Source organism: Nycticebus coucang, chromosome 6 (genome assembly GCF_027406575.1).
Source record: "Nycticebus coucang isolate mNycCou1 chromosome 6, mNycCou1.pri, whole genome shotgun sequence".
NCBI classification, from domain to species: domain Eukaryota; kingdom Metazoa; phylum Chordata; class Mammalia; order Primates; family Lorisidae; genus Nycticebus; species Nycticebus coucang.
In genome coordinates this window covers 68,275,440-68,297,052 of record NC_069785.1, presented here as the reverse complement: position 1 = coordinate 68,297,052, position 21,613 = coordinate 68,275,440, and the positions used below count along the sequence as shown (strand labels likewise).

General features: G+C 36.6%; 1 protein-coding gene across 6 annotated transcripts in view; it reads left to right on the top strand.

Annotated features, from left to right (window-relative positions):
* The window catches only part of DENND4A (DENN domain containing 4A), a 170,854-nt gene that overhangs the window by 98,447 nt on the left and 50,794 nt on the right, over positions 1 to 21,613 (top strand). For all 6 annotated transcript variants that reach the window (XM_053593949.1, XM_053593948.1, XM_053593946.1 and 3 more), the window contains 3 exons: positions 3,343 to 3,561; positions 5,325 to 5,470; positions 19,889 to 20,022. In XM_053593949.1, coding sequence (XP_053449924.1) covers positions 3,343 to 3,561; positions 5,325 to 5,470; positions 19,889 to 20,022 — 499 coding nt within the window. The remainder of the gene's footprint in view (positions 1 to 3,342; positions 3,562 to 5,324; positions 5,471 to 19,888; positions 20,023 to 21,613) is intronic.

Here is a 21,613-nt window from a genome sequence, read left to right as displayed (position 1 = left end):
AGTGATTTTGTCTTTAAATTCATTGAATTCTTGAGACAACTTTTGAATTGCTCGTGGAATTTCTAATTCCAACTTTTCCTCCATTCTATTAATCTTGTTTGCAATCCAAATTCTGAATTCGATTTCTGACATCTCGGCCACCTATTTATGAATGGGATCTTTTAAATTTTTTTTTGGAGATAGAGTCTCTGTTGCCTGGGTTGGAGTACCGTAGCATGATCATGATCATGGCTTACTGTAACTTCAAACTCCTGGGTTCAAACAGTCCTCCTGGCTCAGCAAGTAGCTGAGTCCAAATAGCTAAAGTCCACGTAACTAGGAATACAGATATACTCCATGTGCATGTAAGTTGGAATAAGTACATTTTTTTTTTTTTTGCTCATCAGCTTTCATTAAAGTTTTTGTATTTTTTTTGTTTTTATTAAATCACAACTGTGTACATTGATGCATTTATGGGTTCAGTGTACTGATTTGATATACAATGTGAAATGCTTACATTGAACTGATTAACATATCTATCATAATTATACTCTTTTCTTAATAGTTTTGAACTGTACCATTGCATCATGCACATTAGGTGAGGTCCCCCCAAATACCCTCCCTCCTTCCCCTCCCCTCCCTTCTCTTTTCTCTTCCCTTCTACTTTCTGAACTATAGTTATGTTTTACCATTTGTATGAATATGTAGGTGATTATATATTGATTTCATAGTAACATTGAGTACATTGAATACTTTTTCTCCCATCCTTGAGATACTTTAATTAAAAGAATATGTTCCAGCTCCATCCAGGTAAACATAAAAGATGTGAAGTCTCCAACTTTTTATGGCTGCATAGTATTCCATGGTATCCACATACCACAGTTTGTTAATCCATTCATGGGTCGATGGGCACTTGGGCTGTTTCCATGTCTTGGTAATTATGAATTGGGCTGCAATAAACATTCTGGTGCTGATGTCTTTGTTCTAAAATAACTTTTGATCATTTAGGTATATACCTAGTGAAGTATTTTTAACTTTTTATAGAAATGGGATCTTGGTAACCTGGGGACTCAGGTTACTCAGGCTGGTCTCAGACTCTGGGCCTCAAGCAATCCTCCTGGCCTCCCAAAATACTGGAATTACAGTGTGAACCATCCCACCTGGTCTTCTTTGGAGAAATGTTTATTTGTGTGCTTTACCCACTTTTAATGGGGTTATATGGGTTTTTTGTTGTTGTTGAATTGTTTGTATGTAAATCTAGATATAAGTCCTAGATGTAGAGGGCATCCATAAAGTAAAATAGTTTACTATTTTAAATTGTACACAAGCTTTATGGCCACCCTGTATAGTTTGCAGATATTTTCTCCTATTCTGTAGATTGTCTGTTTACTCTGTTGATTATTTCTTTTGCTGTACAGAAACTTTTTATTTTAATTAAGTCCCATTTGTCTATTTTTTGTTGCTTGTGCTTTCAAAAATTCTCTAAGATGATTAATTATTCCGTATACTTCAAAGTTTTTAAACTTTGAAGCAATCACAAATTTTTTTCCTGATCATTTGAGATAAGATGCCCCACTATCTTTGAATAGAATGAATTTTCTACTAAATAATTTTCTTACATCACTACAGAATAACCATGAAAATCAGGAATTTAAAACAGAATTATTGGCATCCTAATCCTCAGAGCACATTCAAGTTTTGCCAGTTATCATAGTGTTCTTCGTAGCAAATGGATCCAGTTCCAAATGAGGTGTTGTATTTAGTATTCAAGTTGTCACCTTTTTGCTAGAATAGTTCTTCAGTTTTTCCATCATTTTCTTCACACTTTTGAAGATTTTACTTACATTGGAGAATGGACCAAGATGTGGGTTTGTCCTCATGATCAATACAGGTCACATACATCCTTGACAGGAATATCACAGAAGTGATGTTGTGTTACCCTCACTGCATCCTAATCACATCATATAGTATTTTAATTTGTTCCATTATGAATGATGACATTCACTTCGATCACTTGATTAAGGTGATCCTTCACTAGGCTTCTCTACTATAAAGTTACTCTTTTACTATCTAACAGCTTTTGCATTGAATTGTCCAGGAAGAGGAAGAGTTTTTATTATGATTATTATTATTTTTTGGGGGGGGGGGACAGAGTCTCAAGCTGTTGCCCTGGGTAGAGGGCTGTGGCCTCACAGCTCTCAGCAACCTCCAACTCCTGGGCTCAAGTGATTCTCCTGCCTCCACCTCCCAAGTAGCTGGGACCACAGGCGCCTGCCACAATGCTCGGCTATTTTTTGGTTGCAGCCGTCATTGTTGTTTGGTGCCTCGGCTAGATTTGAAGGTGCCAGCTCAGGTGTATGTGGCTGGTGCCTTAGCCGCTTGAGCCACAGGCGCCGAGCCTATTGTGATTATTTTTACAAATAGTATCTCTTTCACCCAGGTGGGAAAGCCATGGGACAATTTTAGTTCACTTGAGCCTCAAATTCTTAGGCTCAAGTGATCCTCTTGCATCAGCCTCCTGAGTAGCTAGGACTATAGGCACATGCTACCATACCCAGCTAATTATTTTAAAATTAATTTGTAGAGATAGGGTCTTGCTACGTTGGCCAAGCTGATCTTGAACTCCTGGCCTCAGTGAACTTCCTGCCTTTACCTCCTATAGTGCCAGGTTTACAGGCATGAGCCCCTGTACCCAGCCTGTACTTTATACAGGCAGTCCCCAGGTTACAAATGAAATCAGTTCTGTAGGTTTGTTTGTAAGTTGAATTTGTATGTAAGCTGGAACAAGTACATTTACCTATTACCTGTAATAGCTTAAAATAGCTAACTGTAAATAAGCTTCTATTCCTCAGTGCATGTCGAATGTCAGTCAGATGTTTGTAACTCGAAGACTTACTATAATAGCATCCTTTGGTAAGTGTAAGTTATATGTAAATCATATGTTTGTAATTCAGGGACTGCCTGTATTTTAATTTGTCTGTTCCTCCTGTCAGCACTTGCATTTAAAAAAAACAAAAAAGAAGGAAGGACTGTTGCATTTATTAATAACTGTGAGCCCACTCAATAAGGTCGTTATGATCTTTCTTTATTATCTTATACATAGGTATTTCAGAACACAAACCTTTTTTCTGATGGTGTCAGATAAACAGTGGTAATTACATGTTTTACTTGGATAAAATGTACTCAAGAGAGCCTAAAAAATTATAATGGCAAGCTTTGTTAAGGTTTACATATTATGAAGTTATATAAACAAGTATTTCGGTAGCTTGAGCCCTTTGAAAACACATCAAATTGATATTGATCTCATCATGAACACTAGTTTTGACTATTTGGAGATAATACTAATGCTGTATTTCTTCACAGTGCAGCAGCGACCAAGAGAAGATGGATTAATGGATTTAGCAATGAATGACTATGATTTTAATTCCGGAAAGAAGTCACACATGATAGATTTGGAAATCCAAGAAGCATTTTTGTTTTTCATGGCTTCTATTTTAAAAGGTTATAGATCATACTTAAGGCCAATAACACAAGCCCCATCTGAGACAGCCACAGATGCAGCCTCTCTTTTTGCCCTGCAAGGTGAGTGACTGCATAGTGTTTTATAGCTTTCATACTATTGAGCTTACCTTTTGATAATTCAATTGCTCTCTGGGTTAATAGCTTATGTTTATCAAAATACATACCTATTTTGAGGGGTGTGTGAATGCCAACTTTGTTTATAATCTATTTCCATAGGACTGGTTTGTTCTCAGGGACAGAAGATATAATCCCATTAGCAAATATCCAGAAGAAAATACAGTAATACTCCACAGTTTGCTGCCTCCCTACATTGACCACCTTCTTAAGATGATGTAATTTTCATAGACCAGACATGCACTACATGTACCTAGCAGTACAGTAGGTCTGTTTCCTTATGTTGACCGCCTCTGTATGTTGACCAATTTGTTGCAGTCCCGTGGGTAGTCAACTTACAGAGGTTCTATTTGTATTTGAACGAGTGTCCTAGCAGCATACCACTCACTCTATTGTATGTATGTGTGTTGAGAGATTGATGCTTTCCATTTTCAAGGCAACTAGACACTATTGGGGATGCAGAGAAACCTCTGGAATGGTTTTCTTCAAGATTGGGAAACCTCATTTGTTTTATTTCAATATATTTTTAAAATAAAAATATTTTCTGTTTGTGTCACAAAGTAAAAAAAGGTGGGAGGCTCTGGAGTGCAACTGGTGTCATAATACATATTTACTTTGTTTTGTAGCATTTAACATTTGAAAGGAAAATTTAGTTAAGTGTATGTTCAATGCCTCCAAATGGGCATTGGTTATATAGTGGTATACAGTAGTGGAATGCAAAAGAGACATAGTCACTTTTCTTATAATCAAGAGGATAAGCAATTAGAAATAGTATAAACATACAACTTTAGTTCATGGTTTTAGTTCACAATTTTAGATCACAGAAGACTTTTCTGAAGAAATAACCATCTGATCCATGATGTGAAAGGTGGGTAGAAATTATCCAGGCAAAGGGAAAGCAGGAAAGTGTTCTAGGCAGAGAGAATAATTTATTCAAAATCTTCAAGGCTGGAATGGGCCCAAAAAGAAGACCCAAGTGCAGTATAACTGAGCATAATTAGTAAGATGCTGATGTAATCAGGAATAAACTTTTACTTTGTTTTCAATAAGGCATAAACATATATGTGTGTGTGTGTGTATATACACACTAGAGGTAATGGTACTGCATTGAAAAAGCCATATATGTTTGTGTGTGTGTGATAGACATAGTAGAACCCCTGTAAGTTGACTACCCAAGGGACTGTAACCAACTGGTCAAAATACAGAGGTGGTCAACATAAGGAACTAGGCCTACTGTATATGTGGTTCATGTCCAGTCTGTGAAAATTAGATCAACATAAGGAGGTGGCCAACAACTATGGAGGTTCTACTGTACGTGTATATGTATATACGTATATACACGTAGTAAGAGTATACGTATACATACACACACGAAGAGAGATGGGAGAGCAAGTGTGTGCAGATAGCAAGCAAAGTCTTTTAGGGAAAAGATAGCAATTTTTAAAATAATTTCAGATTTACTACTTTATGTATAATCTTCAAGATAGTAAGGGAACAACAAAGATAATTCTGGATAAAGATTTGAGATACCTGGGTTTATGTTCCTTTCCTATTTCTTTTCAGCTCATTTCTGCTCTCGGGGCATATGCAAAATGGTGGGATGTGGGAGGTGTAGGTGACATGGTTGATCAAGTTCCTTCCAGCTCAAATGTTCTGTGAATCTGTGGATGACATTATATATTCTTATATTATGTGTTTATGTCAAACAGCTTTCTTAAGAAGCCGGGACCGGTCACATCAAAAATTCTATAATATGATGACCAAAACACAAATGTTTATTCGTTTCATTGAAGAATGTTCTTTTGTGAGTGATAAAGATGCAAGCCTGGCATTTTTTGATGATTGTGTAGATAAAGTAAGTAACAGTATGTCTGCAGTACCTGAACGTATTTTGCATGGCTGCTATAAATTTTTTGAGTTCCTATTTATAACTTTTAATAAAATTTAAATTAATTTCATTTTCATCATTGACCACTTATAACAAAAGTTTTAGTAGCCTGCTTGATATTGTAGTTCACACATTCTTACAAATAAATACCTTGCAGGATTTTACTAAATCATGAGTTTTATTTTAACAATCAGGTCCCTAACCTGACCTGTTCACTTACAGACTCAGAATTTTTTCTAAGGCTGTGACCTCCAACTTGAACATCCTTAATTTTCACCTCTTATTTTTGTCTGAGGTGGATTATCATATGCTGAGAAAAAACATAATAGATATTTCCCCTGAATATTTCTACAATGGAGAGTGAGTCTGTAGCTTAAATTAATTAGTTCTACTATGTTAAATTTATATATTAAGCCTTTCCCTTCCCCTTCATCCTAATATCATTAAATGGGACAGAGCAAAGTGGGTATGTATGCTGGGGAGAGAGAACATGGGGGAACGGTTGTGTCAAAAACCTGAATATGGTGAGGAAGAAAGAGCAATCTAGCATGGGATATTAGAGCCCAAACCAAGTGAAGAGACTATCTATGTAGAGACATGGGCTAATATAGAAAATCCAAGGACAAGCAACCCAAAGAGGGTGTTCAGGGGCAGACTGCTGCAGGGTATTGAAACCTAAACAGAATGAGAAGAGCATTTATACAGAGATGAGGACAACATAGAATGTCAGAATTTGAGCAGGGTGAGGAGAATGTTCTCACAGGATGGAGGTGGGGTGGGATGTCAGAGTGTGATCTGAATGAGGGAGGTTGGTGTGGCATTTGATCTGGTGAGGCTTGTTAAAAACAAATTAAAGTGAAGAAGTCATTTGTGTGGGAGAGTGGTGGTAATAAAGATGGGTTTAGGGCAAGATTTTTTTTTTTTTTGAGACAAGAGTCTCACTTTGTTACCTCCACGCATCCCTCACTATTCCAGTAGAGTGCTGTGATGTCATAGCTCATAGCAACCTCTAACTCTTGGGCTTAACACAATTCTCTTGCCTTGGCCTCCCAAGTAGCTGGGATTACAGGCGTCCACCACAGCGCCTGGCTATTTTTAGAGATTGGGGGGGGGTCTCACTCTGGCTCAGGCTGATCTCAAACTTGTGAGCTCAGGCAATCCACCTGCCTAGCCCTCCCAGAATGCTAGTATTACAGGTGTGAGCCACCATGCCTGGCCTAGGGCAGTGATTTTTAACTGGTGTGCCGTGAACATTTTTAAAGATCATTAATTATTTTCAGAAGAACTTAATAGCAAGTATGTTCAGGCAGCACCTGTGGCTCGAAGGAGTAGGGCACCATATACCAGAGGTGGCAGGTTCAAACCCGGCCACGGCCAAAAACTGTAAAAAAAAACAAAGAATAGGAAGTATGTTCTTTTTTTTATTCTTTTTTTGATCAACATAATTTAACTGTGCTGCAGAAGTTTAACTATAGGTTCAAATGTGCTGTGAGATAAAAAGGTGAAAAACACTGGTCTCGTGCAAAGAAAATATAAGACAGGTCCCAAAGTATCCTGTGCTAGAAAGCAAGGAATTGCGCCAAGAATGATGGAGACATGTTAAAGCAAAACACACACACAATCTCTCACATTACACTCAGAAGTCAATCAGAAGAGATTCCCACAGGCAAGTCTGGGGCAATTTAAGCATCAAATGTTTATAACAGGTTAACCAATTAAGTAAAATAAAAAACCACGAGTCTACATGGATACCAATCAGTCAATTTAAAGTCTAATGAGAAGTAGCATCTTATATAGTTTCTAAGTACCTCCCCACAGAATACATATTAATGACAAAGGAAGAAAGAGTAACTTCATAATGAAAAAGCCTGGCAGATACCACTTTAATCAAGTGATCTAAATGAACAAACATCACCTGTAATGGGCAAGTCAATGTTGTGTGCCCCCAATAGGTTGCAATGAAAATATAGTTGCCAAAGACACACAGCCTGTAAAATCTCAAGGAAATATCAGAGGAACACAAATTGAAAAACTTGATAATCCACAGTGTCAAAGTTAAGAAAATAAATGAAAAATTGAGAAACTGTTCTGAAGTGAAGTAGCAAGGTTTGACAATCAGATGTAATGCATAGTTCAGAACTGGATCCTTTTGTTTTAACATTATTAGGTTAATCAAAAAAACTTGAATGCCATTTGAGGATTGCATAGTAATAGTGTGTTAGTGTTAATTTCCAGTTATGTATGACAATGTTCTTGTCCGTAGAAAGTGCATATTAAGATATTCAGGGTCCTCAAGTTAGCAGCTTATTCTCAGAGATTAAGGGCAAAGTTATTTGTACTATACTTGAAGCTTTTCTGTAATTTCGTGATTATTTAAATATGTATATAGTATCCGTGATCTTATGACAATGATAGTAGAAAAAAGGAAGACAACAAAGGTTTATCATATATTATCTCAACAATTCACTACTGTGAAGTTATTTAAAGATGTTTGTCACTTTCACATTTATGTGACTGTAAGAAAATTAGTGATTTTTTTTTTTTGGCACAACAGCCAAAATACATCTCATCCCTCACTATTCAGAAATTGACTCAATCTTTTTCCCAGCAGATGAATTTATACAAGCAAGGTACTGTTCTGAAAATAAGCCATTTGTATTTAAAAGGACATTTTGACTAAATATAGAGCCATAGGAAGGCTTCCATATAAAAAGTGACATAATGTTCCTATGACTGTAGAAGTGATATCTGTAGAAGTAGAAGATCCATAAATTCTGGGTGTTTTTAACCTTGCTCTGAGAACGTTAGTTGTATTAGTGTATCACTGAATCATGGGAGACATTTCTTTTTCCTCTCTCTAAATAATATAAGTATTTTATTAATAAAAAAAGAACTCAATTCTGAGTTTAACACGAAAAGTCCTTCATTAATTGTTAAATAAGTACCAAATGTGTCTTATAAAAATGAGAAGTGATTCTCACTACAGAGGATATAATAGGAAAACTACTGCAGTGGGAATCAGTAGTACTTTTTTTTTTTTTTGACTTCTGCAATGACTGGGAACAGAATCAGTAGGATCTTTTTTTTTTTTTTTTTTTTGCAGTTTTTGGCCCGGGCTGGGTTTGAACCCGCCACCTCCAGCATATGGGGCCAGTGTCCCACTCCTTTGAGCCACAGGCACTGCCCAGAATCAGTAGTATCTTAATCTTAGCTGTTGTAATGGTGACTCCAGTCACTTAGTCTTTTTTTTTTTTTTTTTTTTTTCAGACAGGGTCTCATTCTGCTGCCTTGGCTAGTGTACATGGTGTCGTCATAGCTCACAGCAACCTCAGACTCTTGCGCTCAAGTTATTCTTTTGCCTTAGCCTCCCAAGTAGCTGGGACTACAGGCTCCCGCCACAATATTCAGCTATTTTATTTTATTTTATTTTATTGTTTTGAGACAGAGTTTTACTTTGTCACCCTGGGTAGAGTGCTATGGAATAATAGCTCACAGCAACCTCTAACTTTTGGGCACAAGTGATCCTCTCGCCTCAGTCTCCCAAGTAGCTGGGATTATAGGTGCCTGGCACAACACTCAGCTATTTTTTTAGAGACGAGGTCTTGCTCTTTCTTGCTCAGGCTGGTCTCCAATTCCTGACCTAAGGCGATCGACCCACCTCAGCCTCTCAGAGTGCAAGGACTATACGCATAAGCCACCACTCCCAGCCCAGTTTTGATGACTTAGCAAATATGTATTTCTATGTGACCATGACTTCCAAATATGGAAGATTTTTGTCACCCTAAAAAGGATATTTTGGGGGAAGACTTATTTCTACATCTTGAATAACCTATCTACAAATAGACTTGTAGAACCCTCCCCTTTTTTAAGTTGAGTTCTGCTTCTATAGAGGCAACCTTTGAAAACCTGTTTATTTTGAGAAAGAAATAATGGTATAGCTTTTGACAATTTTATCTTTATTACAGCATTATACTAAGAACTTGTTTTTAATATTTTAATCAAACTTTTATGTTTGCCTTATTTGGTGCTTATGAAATTAAATACTGGCAATAAATAGTAAGGTGTGCTTTAAAAGAATAATTCCCTAAATCCTTTTTTATAGGAGTAGTTGTGTTCATATTTTCTATATAAAAATTATATTTCTGACTGAATTATAAACTTTTGACTTTTCCCATGTGGTCCTAGGCTTCCACTGGTTATACAGTTATACATATGTACTCACTGAGCTTTCTTTATGAAGTGGAGCATATATTTGTGTAACAGTCGTTCTTCGTACCAATCTAACTGAATCAAAAGAGACCATATTAGTGACCAGAATTTTGTTAATAGCATGCATTAGCCAATAAATTAATTATTCCACTTGGGAATTCTGAATTCATTGTAAGAATCTAGTTTATAGTGAGAAAAATTTTATATTGTTCCCTTTTATTTCTGGCCCATTTTATGAATCTTGTTTACAAATTTCTATTTCAGATAAGAATTCTGTTGTAGTGCACATGGTTTAAAGAAATATTACTGTTGTAAGACACACAAGAGTTATAATTTACTATCTACCTAGGGTATCATGCCCTAAGGAGGATATCTTAGTACTGATGATAATACGCTGTGTTGTCTAGATTTTTCTGTAGGTCATCTGTTGTTTATGTGATTGTTTATGTGATAGGAGGCAATACAGGAGATGATTACAATAATTGCTTAAAGAATATGAATTCTGAGAAGTCTCAGAAAAAGGAAATTCTATTTGTAGAATCATTTTTTGTAGGTAGTTATTTTTCTAAAATGTTATTTATCTATGCAAAATCTAGATGCAACAAAAGATCACTTTTATATATAATGAATGGATTAACATCATACTTAACGATTTTAAGTCTGAAAATCAAAACTAAGACTTAAAGTACTAAAACATATGTGTGTTTATTATAATTCAAGAGACTTTTTTATTCTAGAAAATGTCACAAAATTCAAAATATATCTCAGTAAACTTCATATGTTGTCAAAGCAGAGGTTAATTGTATCCCTTGTGTTCTTAGGCATAACTTCACGAAATATAAATAGTTATACAACGCTCTTACTGCCTTTTAGTGTTTGTAATACCACAATAAGTGATTTACAAAAAGCAAAAAGTCAGTGCTTCCTTTCCTTTCCTTTTCCTTTCCTTTTTTTTCTTTTGAGGCAGAGTCTCACTCCGTTATCCCAGGCTAGAGTACCTTGGCATTAGCTTAGCTCACCCCAACCTTAAACTCCAACCTTAAAGGTGCCTGCTACAACACGCGTCTAATTTTTCGATTTTTAGTAGAGATGGGGTCTCGCTCTTAGGCTGGTCTTAAACTCCTGAGCTCAAGCAATCCTCCCACTTCAAGCCTCCTGGAGTGCTAGAATTACAGGCAGGAGCCACTGCTCAGTGCTACTTTTCATTTGCATATGTTTTCTGAATATCAGTAACACTTTAAAAATAATCAGTTATATAGAGATTATTCCCTATTTGAATGACTTAGAGCTAAATTTTTAAGTGAACAAATCCTCTGACCTCTGGTAGGTTAGCTGTAGAAAACAAATAATATTAGATATGTATTCACTGTCCAAGCCAATTCATGACTAAGATTACTCTTTTGATCTTAGCATACACAAATAGAAAACATTTGACTGACTTTAAAAAGCCAGAGTGGGTAATGCCAAATAGATATAAGAAAAACAATATATGAGAATTATTTTAGTTTCATTTATGACTAATTTAAGAACCATGTGTGCTTATTCATATGATTATATTTTAAATTTTTACAGTCTGTTTCTGAGGGATGATGCTCAACTAAGAGCAGTTTTGTGTAATAAATAGTCTGGTAAGATTTTTTTCTTCGTTTCTCAAGCTTCCCTTTCCAATGTTTTCTGAGCATATTAATGTCTTATGAAAAAAGGCAAAGAGAGTATGAGAATTATTTTAATTTTATCCTGCCGTGGGTGTTGGATTTCTTTTTCTCTCCATAGAGACAGATGTCACTGTGCTTTCTAAAAGACAGAGATGTCCAACTGATAAATGCAGGAATTATTGCATGGCTATTTTTATGATTTTCAAAGAGATTTTATTGATACACAAGTAATGGGAAGTATTTTTTACCACATAGTGAATCTACAGTGCAAAACTGTAATATTTTAATAGACTTTATAATATTGAACATTAGAGTAGTTGTCCTAGACCCCAGGCTTCTTCCAAACAACAATATGACCAGAAAGAATGGGAAGTATGCCTGGGTCTGGAGAGGGAGAAGCTACTGAAAAAGAAGGAAAGAAAGAGAACTGTAAAATAAATAAAAATTTAAAAACAACTGGTGCTCATGGATAAGCCATCCTCTTTTTAAAAATTATTTTCCTTTCTTTCCTTCTTTTTCGTTTTGTTTGTTTTTTGAGACAGAGTCTCACTCTGTTGCCCTGGGTAGAGTGCCATGGCATCATCACAGCTCACAGAAACCTCAAACTCTTGGGCTTGAGCAAGCAACAGCAATTTCACAGCATTTCTTGCCTCAGTCTCCCAAGTAGTTGGAAGCCCACTAGGATGCCCAGCTAGTTTTTTCTATTTTTAGTTGAGACTAGGTCTTCCTCTTACTCCTGTGTTCAGGCAATCCACCCACCTCAGCCTCCAAAGTGCTAGGATTATAGGTGTGAGCTGCTGTGCCCAGCCTAAAAGTTTTTAGAGATGGGATTTCTGTCTCTGTCACCCAGGCTAAAATGCAGTGGCACAATCATAGCTCACTGCAGCCTGGAATTCCCACCTCAGCCTTCTGAGTAACTAGGACTGCAGTTGTGGGTTTTCATGCCCCCCAGCTAATTTTGAAATTTTTTTATTTTTAGAGAGGAGGCCTTACTATTTGGGCCAGTCTGGTTTTGAACTCTTGGGCTTCAGCAATCTTCCTGCATAAATGAGATTTTAGGTGTGAGCCACTGCACACAGCCAAGTAGTCCTCTCCTAATGTTCCATCATGTAGACAGAGGTACTCTCTAATCTTTCTAGCAACATCATATATTTATTTTAACCTTTTTATTCTGAGCCATCTCTTCTACTTCATTATCATTGCTGCCCATGTTAATTAGATTAACTCCATCCCAACTGCATATGAATGTTAAGCACATAAACAAATTAAAAAGCAAAGACCATATGATTCTCTCAGTTGATGCAGCAAAAGGCTTTTGATAATATCCAGCATCCCTTCATGATCAGAACACTTAAGAAAATTGGTATAGAAGGGACATTTCTTTTTTTTTTTTTGTAGAAACCGAGTTTCACTTTATGGCCCTAGGTAGAGTGCCATGGCATCACACAGCTCACAGCAACCTCCAACTCCTGGGCTTAAGCGAGTCTCTTGCCTCAGCCTCCCAAGCAGCTGGAACTACAGGCGCCCGCCACAACACCCGGCTATATTTTTGTTGCAGTTTGGCCAGGGCTGGGTTTGAACCCGCCACCCTCGGTATATGGGGCCGGCACCCTACTGACTGAGCCACAGGTGCCGCCCAGAAGGGACATTTCTTAAACCGATAGAGGCCATCTATAGCAAACCCACAGCCAATATCGTATTGAATGGAGTTAAATTGAAATCATTTCCACTCAGATCAGGAACCAGGCCAGGCTGCCCATTGTCTCCACTGCTCCTAAACATTGTAATGGAAGTTTTAGCCATCGCAATTAGGGAAGAAAAGGCTATCAAGGGTATCCATATAGGGTCAGAAGAGATCAAACTTTCATTCTTCACAGATGATATGATTGTATATCTGGAAGACACCAGGGATTCTACTACAAAACTCCTAGAAGTGATCAAGGAATACAGCAGCGTCTCAGGTTACAAAATCAACATTCATAAATCGGTAGCCTTTATATATACCAATAATAGTCAAGCTGAAAAAACAGTCAAGGACTCTATTTCATTCACAGTAGTGCCAAAGAAGATGAAATATTTGGGAGTTTATCTAACAAAGGACATGAAAGATCTCTATAAAGAGAACTATGAAACTCTAAGAAAAGAAATAGCTGAAAATGTTAACAAATGGAAAAACCTACCATGCTCATGGCTGGGAAGAATCAACATTGTTAAAATGTCCATACTACCCAAAGCAATATACAATTTTAATGCAATCCCTAGGAAAACTCCATTGTCATACTTTAAAGATCTTGAAAAAATAATACTTCGTTTTATATGGAATCAGAAAAAACCTTGAATAGCCAAGACATTACTCAGAAATAAAAAACAAAGCAGGAGGAATCATGCTACCAGACCTCAGACTATACTATAAATCAATAGTGATCAAAACAGCATGGTATTGGCACAAAAACAGAGATGTGGATGTATGGAACAGAATAGAGAACCAAGAGATGAACCCAGCTACTTACCGTTATTTGATCTTTGACAAGCCAATTAAAAACATTCAGTGGGGAAAAGATTCCCTATTTAACAAATGGTGCTGGGTGAACTGGCTGGCGATCTGTAGAAGACTGAAACTGGACCCAAACCTTTCACCATTAACTAAGATAGACTCTCACTGGATTAAAAATTTAAACTTAAGACATGAAACCATAAAAATACTAGAAGAAAATGCAGGGAAAACTCTTGAAGAAGTCAGCCTGGGCGAATATTTTATGAGGAGGATCCCCTGGGCAATTGAAGTAGCATCAAAAATACACTACTGGGACCTGATCAAACTAAAAAGCTTCTGCACAGCCAAGAACATAGTAAGTAAAGCAAGCAGACAGCCCTCAGAATGGGAGAAGATATTTGCAGGTTATGTCTCCGACAAAGGTTTAATAACCAAAATCCACAGAGAACTCAAACGTATTAGCAAGAAAAGAACACGTGATCCCATCTCAGGTTGGGCAAGGGACTTGAAGAGAAACTTTCTGAAGAAGACAGGCACACGGCCTACAGACATATGAAAAAATGCTCATCATCCTTAAACATCAGAGAAATGCAAATCAAAACTACTTTGAGATACCCTGTTTCCCTGAAAATAAGACATCCTCCAAAAATAAGACCTACTTACAGGGATGATAAGGTGTCCCCTGAAAATAAGACCTAGCACTTCTTTGGGAGCACACCTTAAAATAAAACACGGTCTTATTTTCGGGGAAACAGGGTATCATCTAACTCCAGTAAGATTAGTCCATATCACAAAATCCCAAGACCAGAGATGTTGGGGTGGATGTGGAGAAAAGGGAACACTTCTACACTGCTGGTGGAAATGCAAACTAATACGTTCCTTTTGGAAAGATGTTTGGAGAACACTTAGAGATCTAAAAATAGACCTGCCATTCGATCCTACAATTCCTCTACTAGGTATATACCCAGAAGACCAAAAATCACATTATAACAAAGATATTTGTACCAGAATGTTTATTGCAGCCCAATTCATAATTGCTAAGACATGGAAAAAGCCCAAGTGCCCATCAATCCATGAATGGATTAATAAATTGTGGTATATGGATACCATAGAATATCATGCAGCCTTAAAGATGGAGACTTTACCTCTTTCACGTTTACATGGATGGAGCTGGAACATATTCTTCTTAGTAAAGTATCTCAAGAATGGAAGAAAAAGTATCCAATGTACTCAGCCCTACTATGAAACTATTTTATAGCTTTCATATGAAACTATAACCCAATTATAACCTAAGAATATGGGGAGAGGGAGAGGATGGGGGAAGATGGGCTGAGGGAGGGTAATTGGTGGGACCTCACCTACGGTGCATCTCACAAGGGTACATGTGAAACTTACTAAATGTAGAATGTAAATGTCTGAACACAATAACTAAGAAAATGCCAGGTCCTCCACATCACATTAAGCAGTGTGATGAAAATTTGTCAAATGGTATATAAAATCTGTGTATGGTGAAAAAAAAAGAAACTATAGAAAAGTAAATATAATCCAAAACACTAAAAAAAAAAAAAAAATGAATGTTCATGGCTATAAAGAATCTTATTTGTTGGGCAGAGGCTGTGGCTCAAAGGAGTAGGGTGCTGGCCCCATATACCGGAGGTGATGGGTTCAAACCCAGCCCCAGTAAAAAACTGCAAAAAATAAATAAAAAGAATCTTATTTGTTCTTGGATGCCCATGGGCACCACATCCTACTAGTGATACCTATGATTTTGAATTATTGACATGCTTCTAATGTTGTTTTAAAGAATGCTTTTAGTTTTCCTAATAATGGCTAAAGCTTTTATTGAAAAGTTAATTTATAACATTTTTATTGACCAAGCACAATGGCCCATGCTTGTAATCTGAGCACTCTGGGAAGCTGCGGCAGGAGGATTGCTTGAACTCAGGAGTTCAAGACCAGCCTGATCAAGAGCAAAACCCCCTATCTGCTAAAAATAGAGAACTTAGCCAGGCACTGTGCTCCTCGGGGAGCAGGAAGATTGCCCAGGAGTTTGAGGTTGCAGTGAGCTATAGGATGCCACTGCACTCTACCTTGGGCAATGGAGTGAGACTCTGTCTCAAAAAAAAAAAAACAAATCCCACAACACTTTTACTAAATTACTAAAGTAACAGGAAATTTGGGAGGTAAAAGGGGGGGTGGGAGGAACTCCGTAGGCCAGGACCTGAATGTATTATAAAATCTATTTTATGTTTACTTCCAATGGTTTTTACATGATTATAAGGTGGTTTTCTATTTTATTATATAACCACGTCTTATGAGCGTTTTTAGTATTGGTACCAAGTATTTTAAGGGGAAATTTTCACTTTTACCAGGATAAAACATGGCAAACTTTTAAAAGTGAAATAATTTTATGTCTTATTCCTACTTACTATTTTCTATTTCCCAGAAGCAGTCACTTTCTCTCTGCTATTTCTTTAATCATTTACCTTGAGATGTCTAAATAATGAGTTTTTATTGCTGCTTATTGTTTTCTGTATTATATCATATTTGTTTCCACTACCATTCTTCTAATGTAGTTATGAGTTTTGGTCAAATAATTGTTCAGTGTTAGTCACAGGTAGACCACTTATAAGAGATGTCTGGAAAGTATCCAGCCACGTAATATGGAAAATATATTAACAATGACTGGATACTTTCTGGACAGCCCTCAGCTATATTATAATTAAGTTTCCTTTTAGGTCTAGTCTGAGCTAGAGCAAGACCCCATCTCTAAAAGTAGCTGAGCATTGGGGCGGGTACCTGTAGTCCCAGGTACTTGGGAGGTTGAGGCAAGAGGATCACTTGAGCCCAGGAGTTTGAGGTTGCTATGAGCTGTGAAACCACGACACTCTACCGAGGGCGACTGGGTGAGACTCTTCTCAAAAAATAAAGTTTCTTTTCAGGTATAGATTTTTGTTTTGCTTGAAGTCAATAATTACTTTGTTTTTTTGTTTGTTTGTTTGTTTTTTGTCTATATTTAATTCATCTCTAAATCTTGTACAGAAGTGAAAAATCTCTTGATTTTTATGTTATAGTAGGTAATCTGTTTGATACTTTTTTTTTTTTTTTAAAGAATTCCTGCTGGAGCTTTCCTTCCTCTTTTTTAGTATGAACTGAGTGCTTTATAGTCTGTGATCTGAGATTTTGTGTGTCACCATCTTCTTGGGAATTATATTGACTTCTCTCCAAAGTTAGGTGCCCCATATTTTGCCTTTAATAACTTCTTTCTTGGTTTATTTCCTTGTTATGGTGAAGCTTATCTTCTAGTAGTTTAGTGAGAAAAGGTACAGGAGAGATAGTTTTTGACACCCTGCCTGTCTGAAAATTTCTTTATTCTCTTCTAGTATGTGGTTGCTAATTTGGTTATATTAACATTTAGAAGTTGTTGCTTTTGTGTTTTAGCTATCAGTTTTACTGATAAATCTAATTGCTATCTTGATTTCTGATCATTTTTGCCAGATCTCATTTTCCCTCTGGAACCTTTTAAGATCTCTGATGTTCTGAAATTCATAAGAATATGCCTCATATAGTCCTTTATTCTTCATTGAGTTGGATACATGTAGGCCCATTAACCTGTGGATTCATTTTCTTCAATTCCATTTAATTTCTTTCCTCTATTTTCTCTGTTCTCTTTTCTGAAATACATGTTATTTGAATATTGGCCCTCCTGACTTGATCCTCTTTTCTTATCTTTTTTCATTTTATTTTCTCTCTGTCGTTCAGTTCCACTTTTGGGGAAATTTCTTCAATTTTATCTTCTAACCCTATAAGTATGCTTTTTATGTCTGCTATCACATATGTAATTTCCATAAACTTTTTTTATTCATTGAATATTCCATTTTTATAGTATCTTATTCTTTTTTATGAATATGGACTTACTCATTTAATTATTTTGCAGGTTTATTCTCCCTGTGTTGTCTCTGCTTCTTCTGAGCACCTTTTAATATTTATTTATTTTGTTCTCTTTAAAGTTATTGGTTTTCTTTGTATTTAGTAATCTTTGGTTGTTATTCATTTTCAAGAGTGAGGTGCATGCTTTATTGAAGCTATTTCTGGGAAAATGGAGCTTAAGATTTCCTTTGATCACAACAGAATTTAACTGTCAGTTAGACTCCCTGTTTGGTCAGTGTCTATAATTCTTTTCTTTAGCCCAACTAGTTTCCTCAAAAGGTATCCTCCAGGCTCTAGTCTAAGTAGAATAAGCCTAACTTGCCAATATTCTCAGAATTTAATGGGAAAGATAACTGAGATTATCTCCTGATTGTAAAGTAAGGCTTTATCTGTTTCAGTAACCTCCCTCATCTCCAGCATCTTTAAGTCTAATGTCCCTTCCATTCACCCATACAGACAGTTTTCTGCGAGTCTGGGAAAAGGTAGTGACCTAACTATATTGAGTTAGGGCAGGAATCTGGGTGTCCTTAAATACAGGCTTTTAACTTATTCTCCTGCTTGTACTCCCATCTGTAAATACCTATACCACTTATCATTCCTGACCTGTCTGGGGCTCTACAGAGAAAGCAAAGGGGTTTGCTTTTTGGCATCCCTCCCTAGTGTCAGATATATGGCTTTCAGTTTTCATAGGTCACACCAAACTACTTTGCAGCTTCTAAAATTTTTTGAACCCCACCCAGCCTTTGGTGGTTTTCCCCTTTCCAGTTCATTTTGTCTTTGGAAATATTTTGTTTTGTCTCTTCTCATTTCTGGAAGTATTGAATGCTAGTTGTCTTATTTAACCAAAAGTCTACACGATTCTTACTATTTAAATTTTTCATGACTAAATTTTATCCAGAATATTTAGCATACTTTATTCATTTCTTTTTTGACATGTAGATGACTTCTAATTTATTGCTATTGCAATCCTCCAAAAAACATCTTTCATCATAACTTTTTTTCATGTTTATTTTCTTAGAATAAGGTGGAAATGTTTAAACACATCTTGCTTTCTAAAAAAGACTATAACAGTTTTGAGTACCAGCAGGGTGTATGATTATCCTGCTTACTATATGTATTGTATCAATGCTAATGTACCACATAAAAGTCTTTTTGACAAGCTAAAAAAAAAGATACCTTCCTTTGTACTTATGATAGTTATTATTGGCGGGGGGTGGGGGAGGAAGGGGGAAAGGGCAGGCAGTGTCTTGCTTTGTGGCCCAGGCATGAGGGCAGTGGCATGATCATAGCTTACAGCAACCTCAAATTCCGGGGCTCAAGAGATCCTCTTGCCTCAGCCTCCCCAGTAGCTGAGATTATAGGCAGACACCAACATGCCTGGCTAATTTTTCTATAAAGACAGAGTCTTGCTCTCTTCCTCAGGCTGGTCTCGAACTCTTAACCTTAAGGAATCATCCTGCCTCAGCTTCCCAGAGTGTCAGGACTATAGGCATGCATCACTGTGCACTAAAGCACTTGAATGTTGAAATGACTAGGGTTTAACTCAAGTATACTTCTGCATATCTGAAGGAACTTAATTAAATTTGTTATTTTTAGTATAAATTTTAAAAATACACAGAATCTTCTATTCTTATCACATAGACACGTGTATTTTTTAAAATACTATTTATTGATTACATTCATATGATTGAAAATGTGGAACAATATTAGAAGGTATACATTGGGACAGCTGGGTCCTATCTCATCCTTGTCTATACTATTCTTCTCCTCTTCCCCATATATGTAATTACTTTTTTAAGCATTCCTCTAGTATTTCTTCATGTAAATACAGACAAGAAATGAATATATATTCTTATTTCCCTGTTGTTTTACTCAAAAGATAGTCTGTTATTTACAATGATTTGCACATTACTATTTTCACTTAACTATCATGGAGTTCTTTCTATAGTGGTACACAGAAAAACTTGTTCTTATTTTTTTTTTAGTAGCTATTTGGTATTCATTTGTGTAGATGATTTACTTAACCTTTCCCCTGTAGATGAATATATGGCTAACTAATGTGGGTTTTTTTAATATGTGTTTTTAAAACTTCTTTAGGTGGACATGGACAAGAGTGGTGAAGTGCGACTTATAGAACTGGATGATTCTTTCAAAAGTGAACATACTGTTTTTGTAACACCACCTGAGATCCCCCATCTACCCAATGGTGAAGAACCCCCTTTACAGTACAGGTATTCAAGAGGCAGAATGTTTGAGATTGAAAAAGAGAAGCAATCCATCATCTGTGACATAGCTTTCTAAGGACTGTGGTATTTTCAAAAATTCAAATTTTACAGATCCCAAATTTTTAGGTGGTAAGCAAGCTTATCCCACATCCATTATTAAGATTTGAGGTATAAAAATAAAATACATAATTTTGCATAATATAGAGTTGGAAAGCTCTCTATGTCTGCGTACGTATCTGTCCTCACAAATATTGATTAAATTCTGTTAGATTCCCCCATCTCAAATGCAGCACTTTCTTTTTTTTTTTTTGAGACAGAGCCTCAAGCTGTTGCCCTGGGTAGAGTGCTGTGGTATCACAGCTCACAGCAACCTCCAACTTCCTGGGCTTAAGCAATTCTCTTGCCTCAACCTCCCAAGTATCTGGGACTACAGGTGCCCGCCACAACACCCAACTATTTTTTGGTTGTAGTTGTCATTATTGTTTGGCAGGCCCAGGCTGGATTCGAACCCTCCAGCTCCGGTGTATGGCTGGCACCTTAGCTGCTTGAGCTACAGGTGCCAAGCTTCAAATGCAGCACTTTTATTACAGAATTTTGATTTTTGTTTCTCACTAGTGTTTCCTCACATTCAGTCCTTTTCATCCCATATACACATTGATTAGTATATAACCTTGATTTACACAATGATGAAATTTAATTTAGAGTCAATATTTATGGCCTTAATTTTTATGATATAATTTTTTAGGCTATTAATTTTGCCATGAGTTTTTATTTTTAAGCTTTGGAAATCCAGAATTATTGAAATCAATCATTGTTAACTTAGGAAATTTGGTTAGACACTGTGCTAAGTGTTTGGTATATAGACTTGAGTGATAAGGTGTCCCTGTCTTCAAGTTCAGTGGAAAATAGAGGTAAGTCCTGAGCACAGTAAAAGAAGGCTGTGATAGAGGTACATTTATTATTTAGTCTTTAGTATACATTTATTTTTACTCAAAATTATATTTTCTTTTAGAATTTAAATGTTTTCCCAATTCTCTAATGATACTTTCCTACTTTGAAGATTCTAAAATCATTTTACATCTATCATTTATTGAGTGGCAGTTTTTTTTGTTTGTTTTGAGACAGAGTGTCACTACGTTGCCCTCGATAGAGTGCCATGGTGTCATAGCTCATAGCAACCTGAAACTCTTGGAGATTCTCTTGCCTCAGCCTCCCAAGTAGCTGGGTCTAAGGTGCCCGCCACAGTGGCTGGCTATTTTTTGGTTTCAGTTGTTGTTTAGCAGGGCTTGAACCCACCAGCCTTGTTGGATGTGGCCAGCGCCCTACTCACTGAGCCACAGGCACCAAGCCAAGTTGCAGTTTCTTTTTTTTTTTTTTCATTGAAAAAGGACTTTTCAGGACATCCTCAAATATAACTTACATTAAATCCTTCATTTTATGATGAAAAAGTAGTGTGATTAATGTGAGTGTAGAGTAATTCAGAGGCCACCAGATTTTTGTTCTTTTCATTCAAAGTCTCAGTCTGTTGTCCCAGGCTAGAGTGCCCTGGCATCAGCTAGCTTATATAGCAATCTCAAATTCTGCCTCAGTCTCCTGA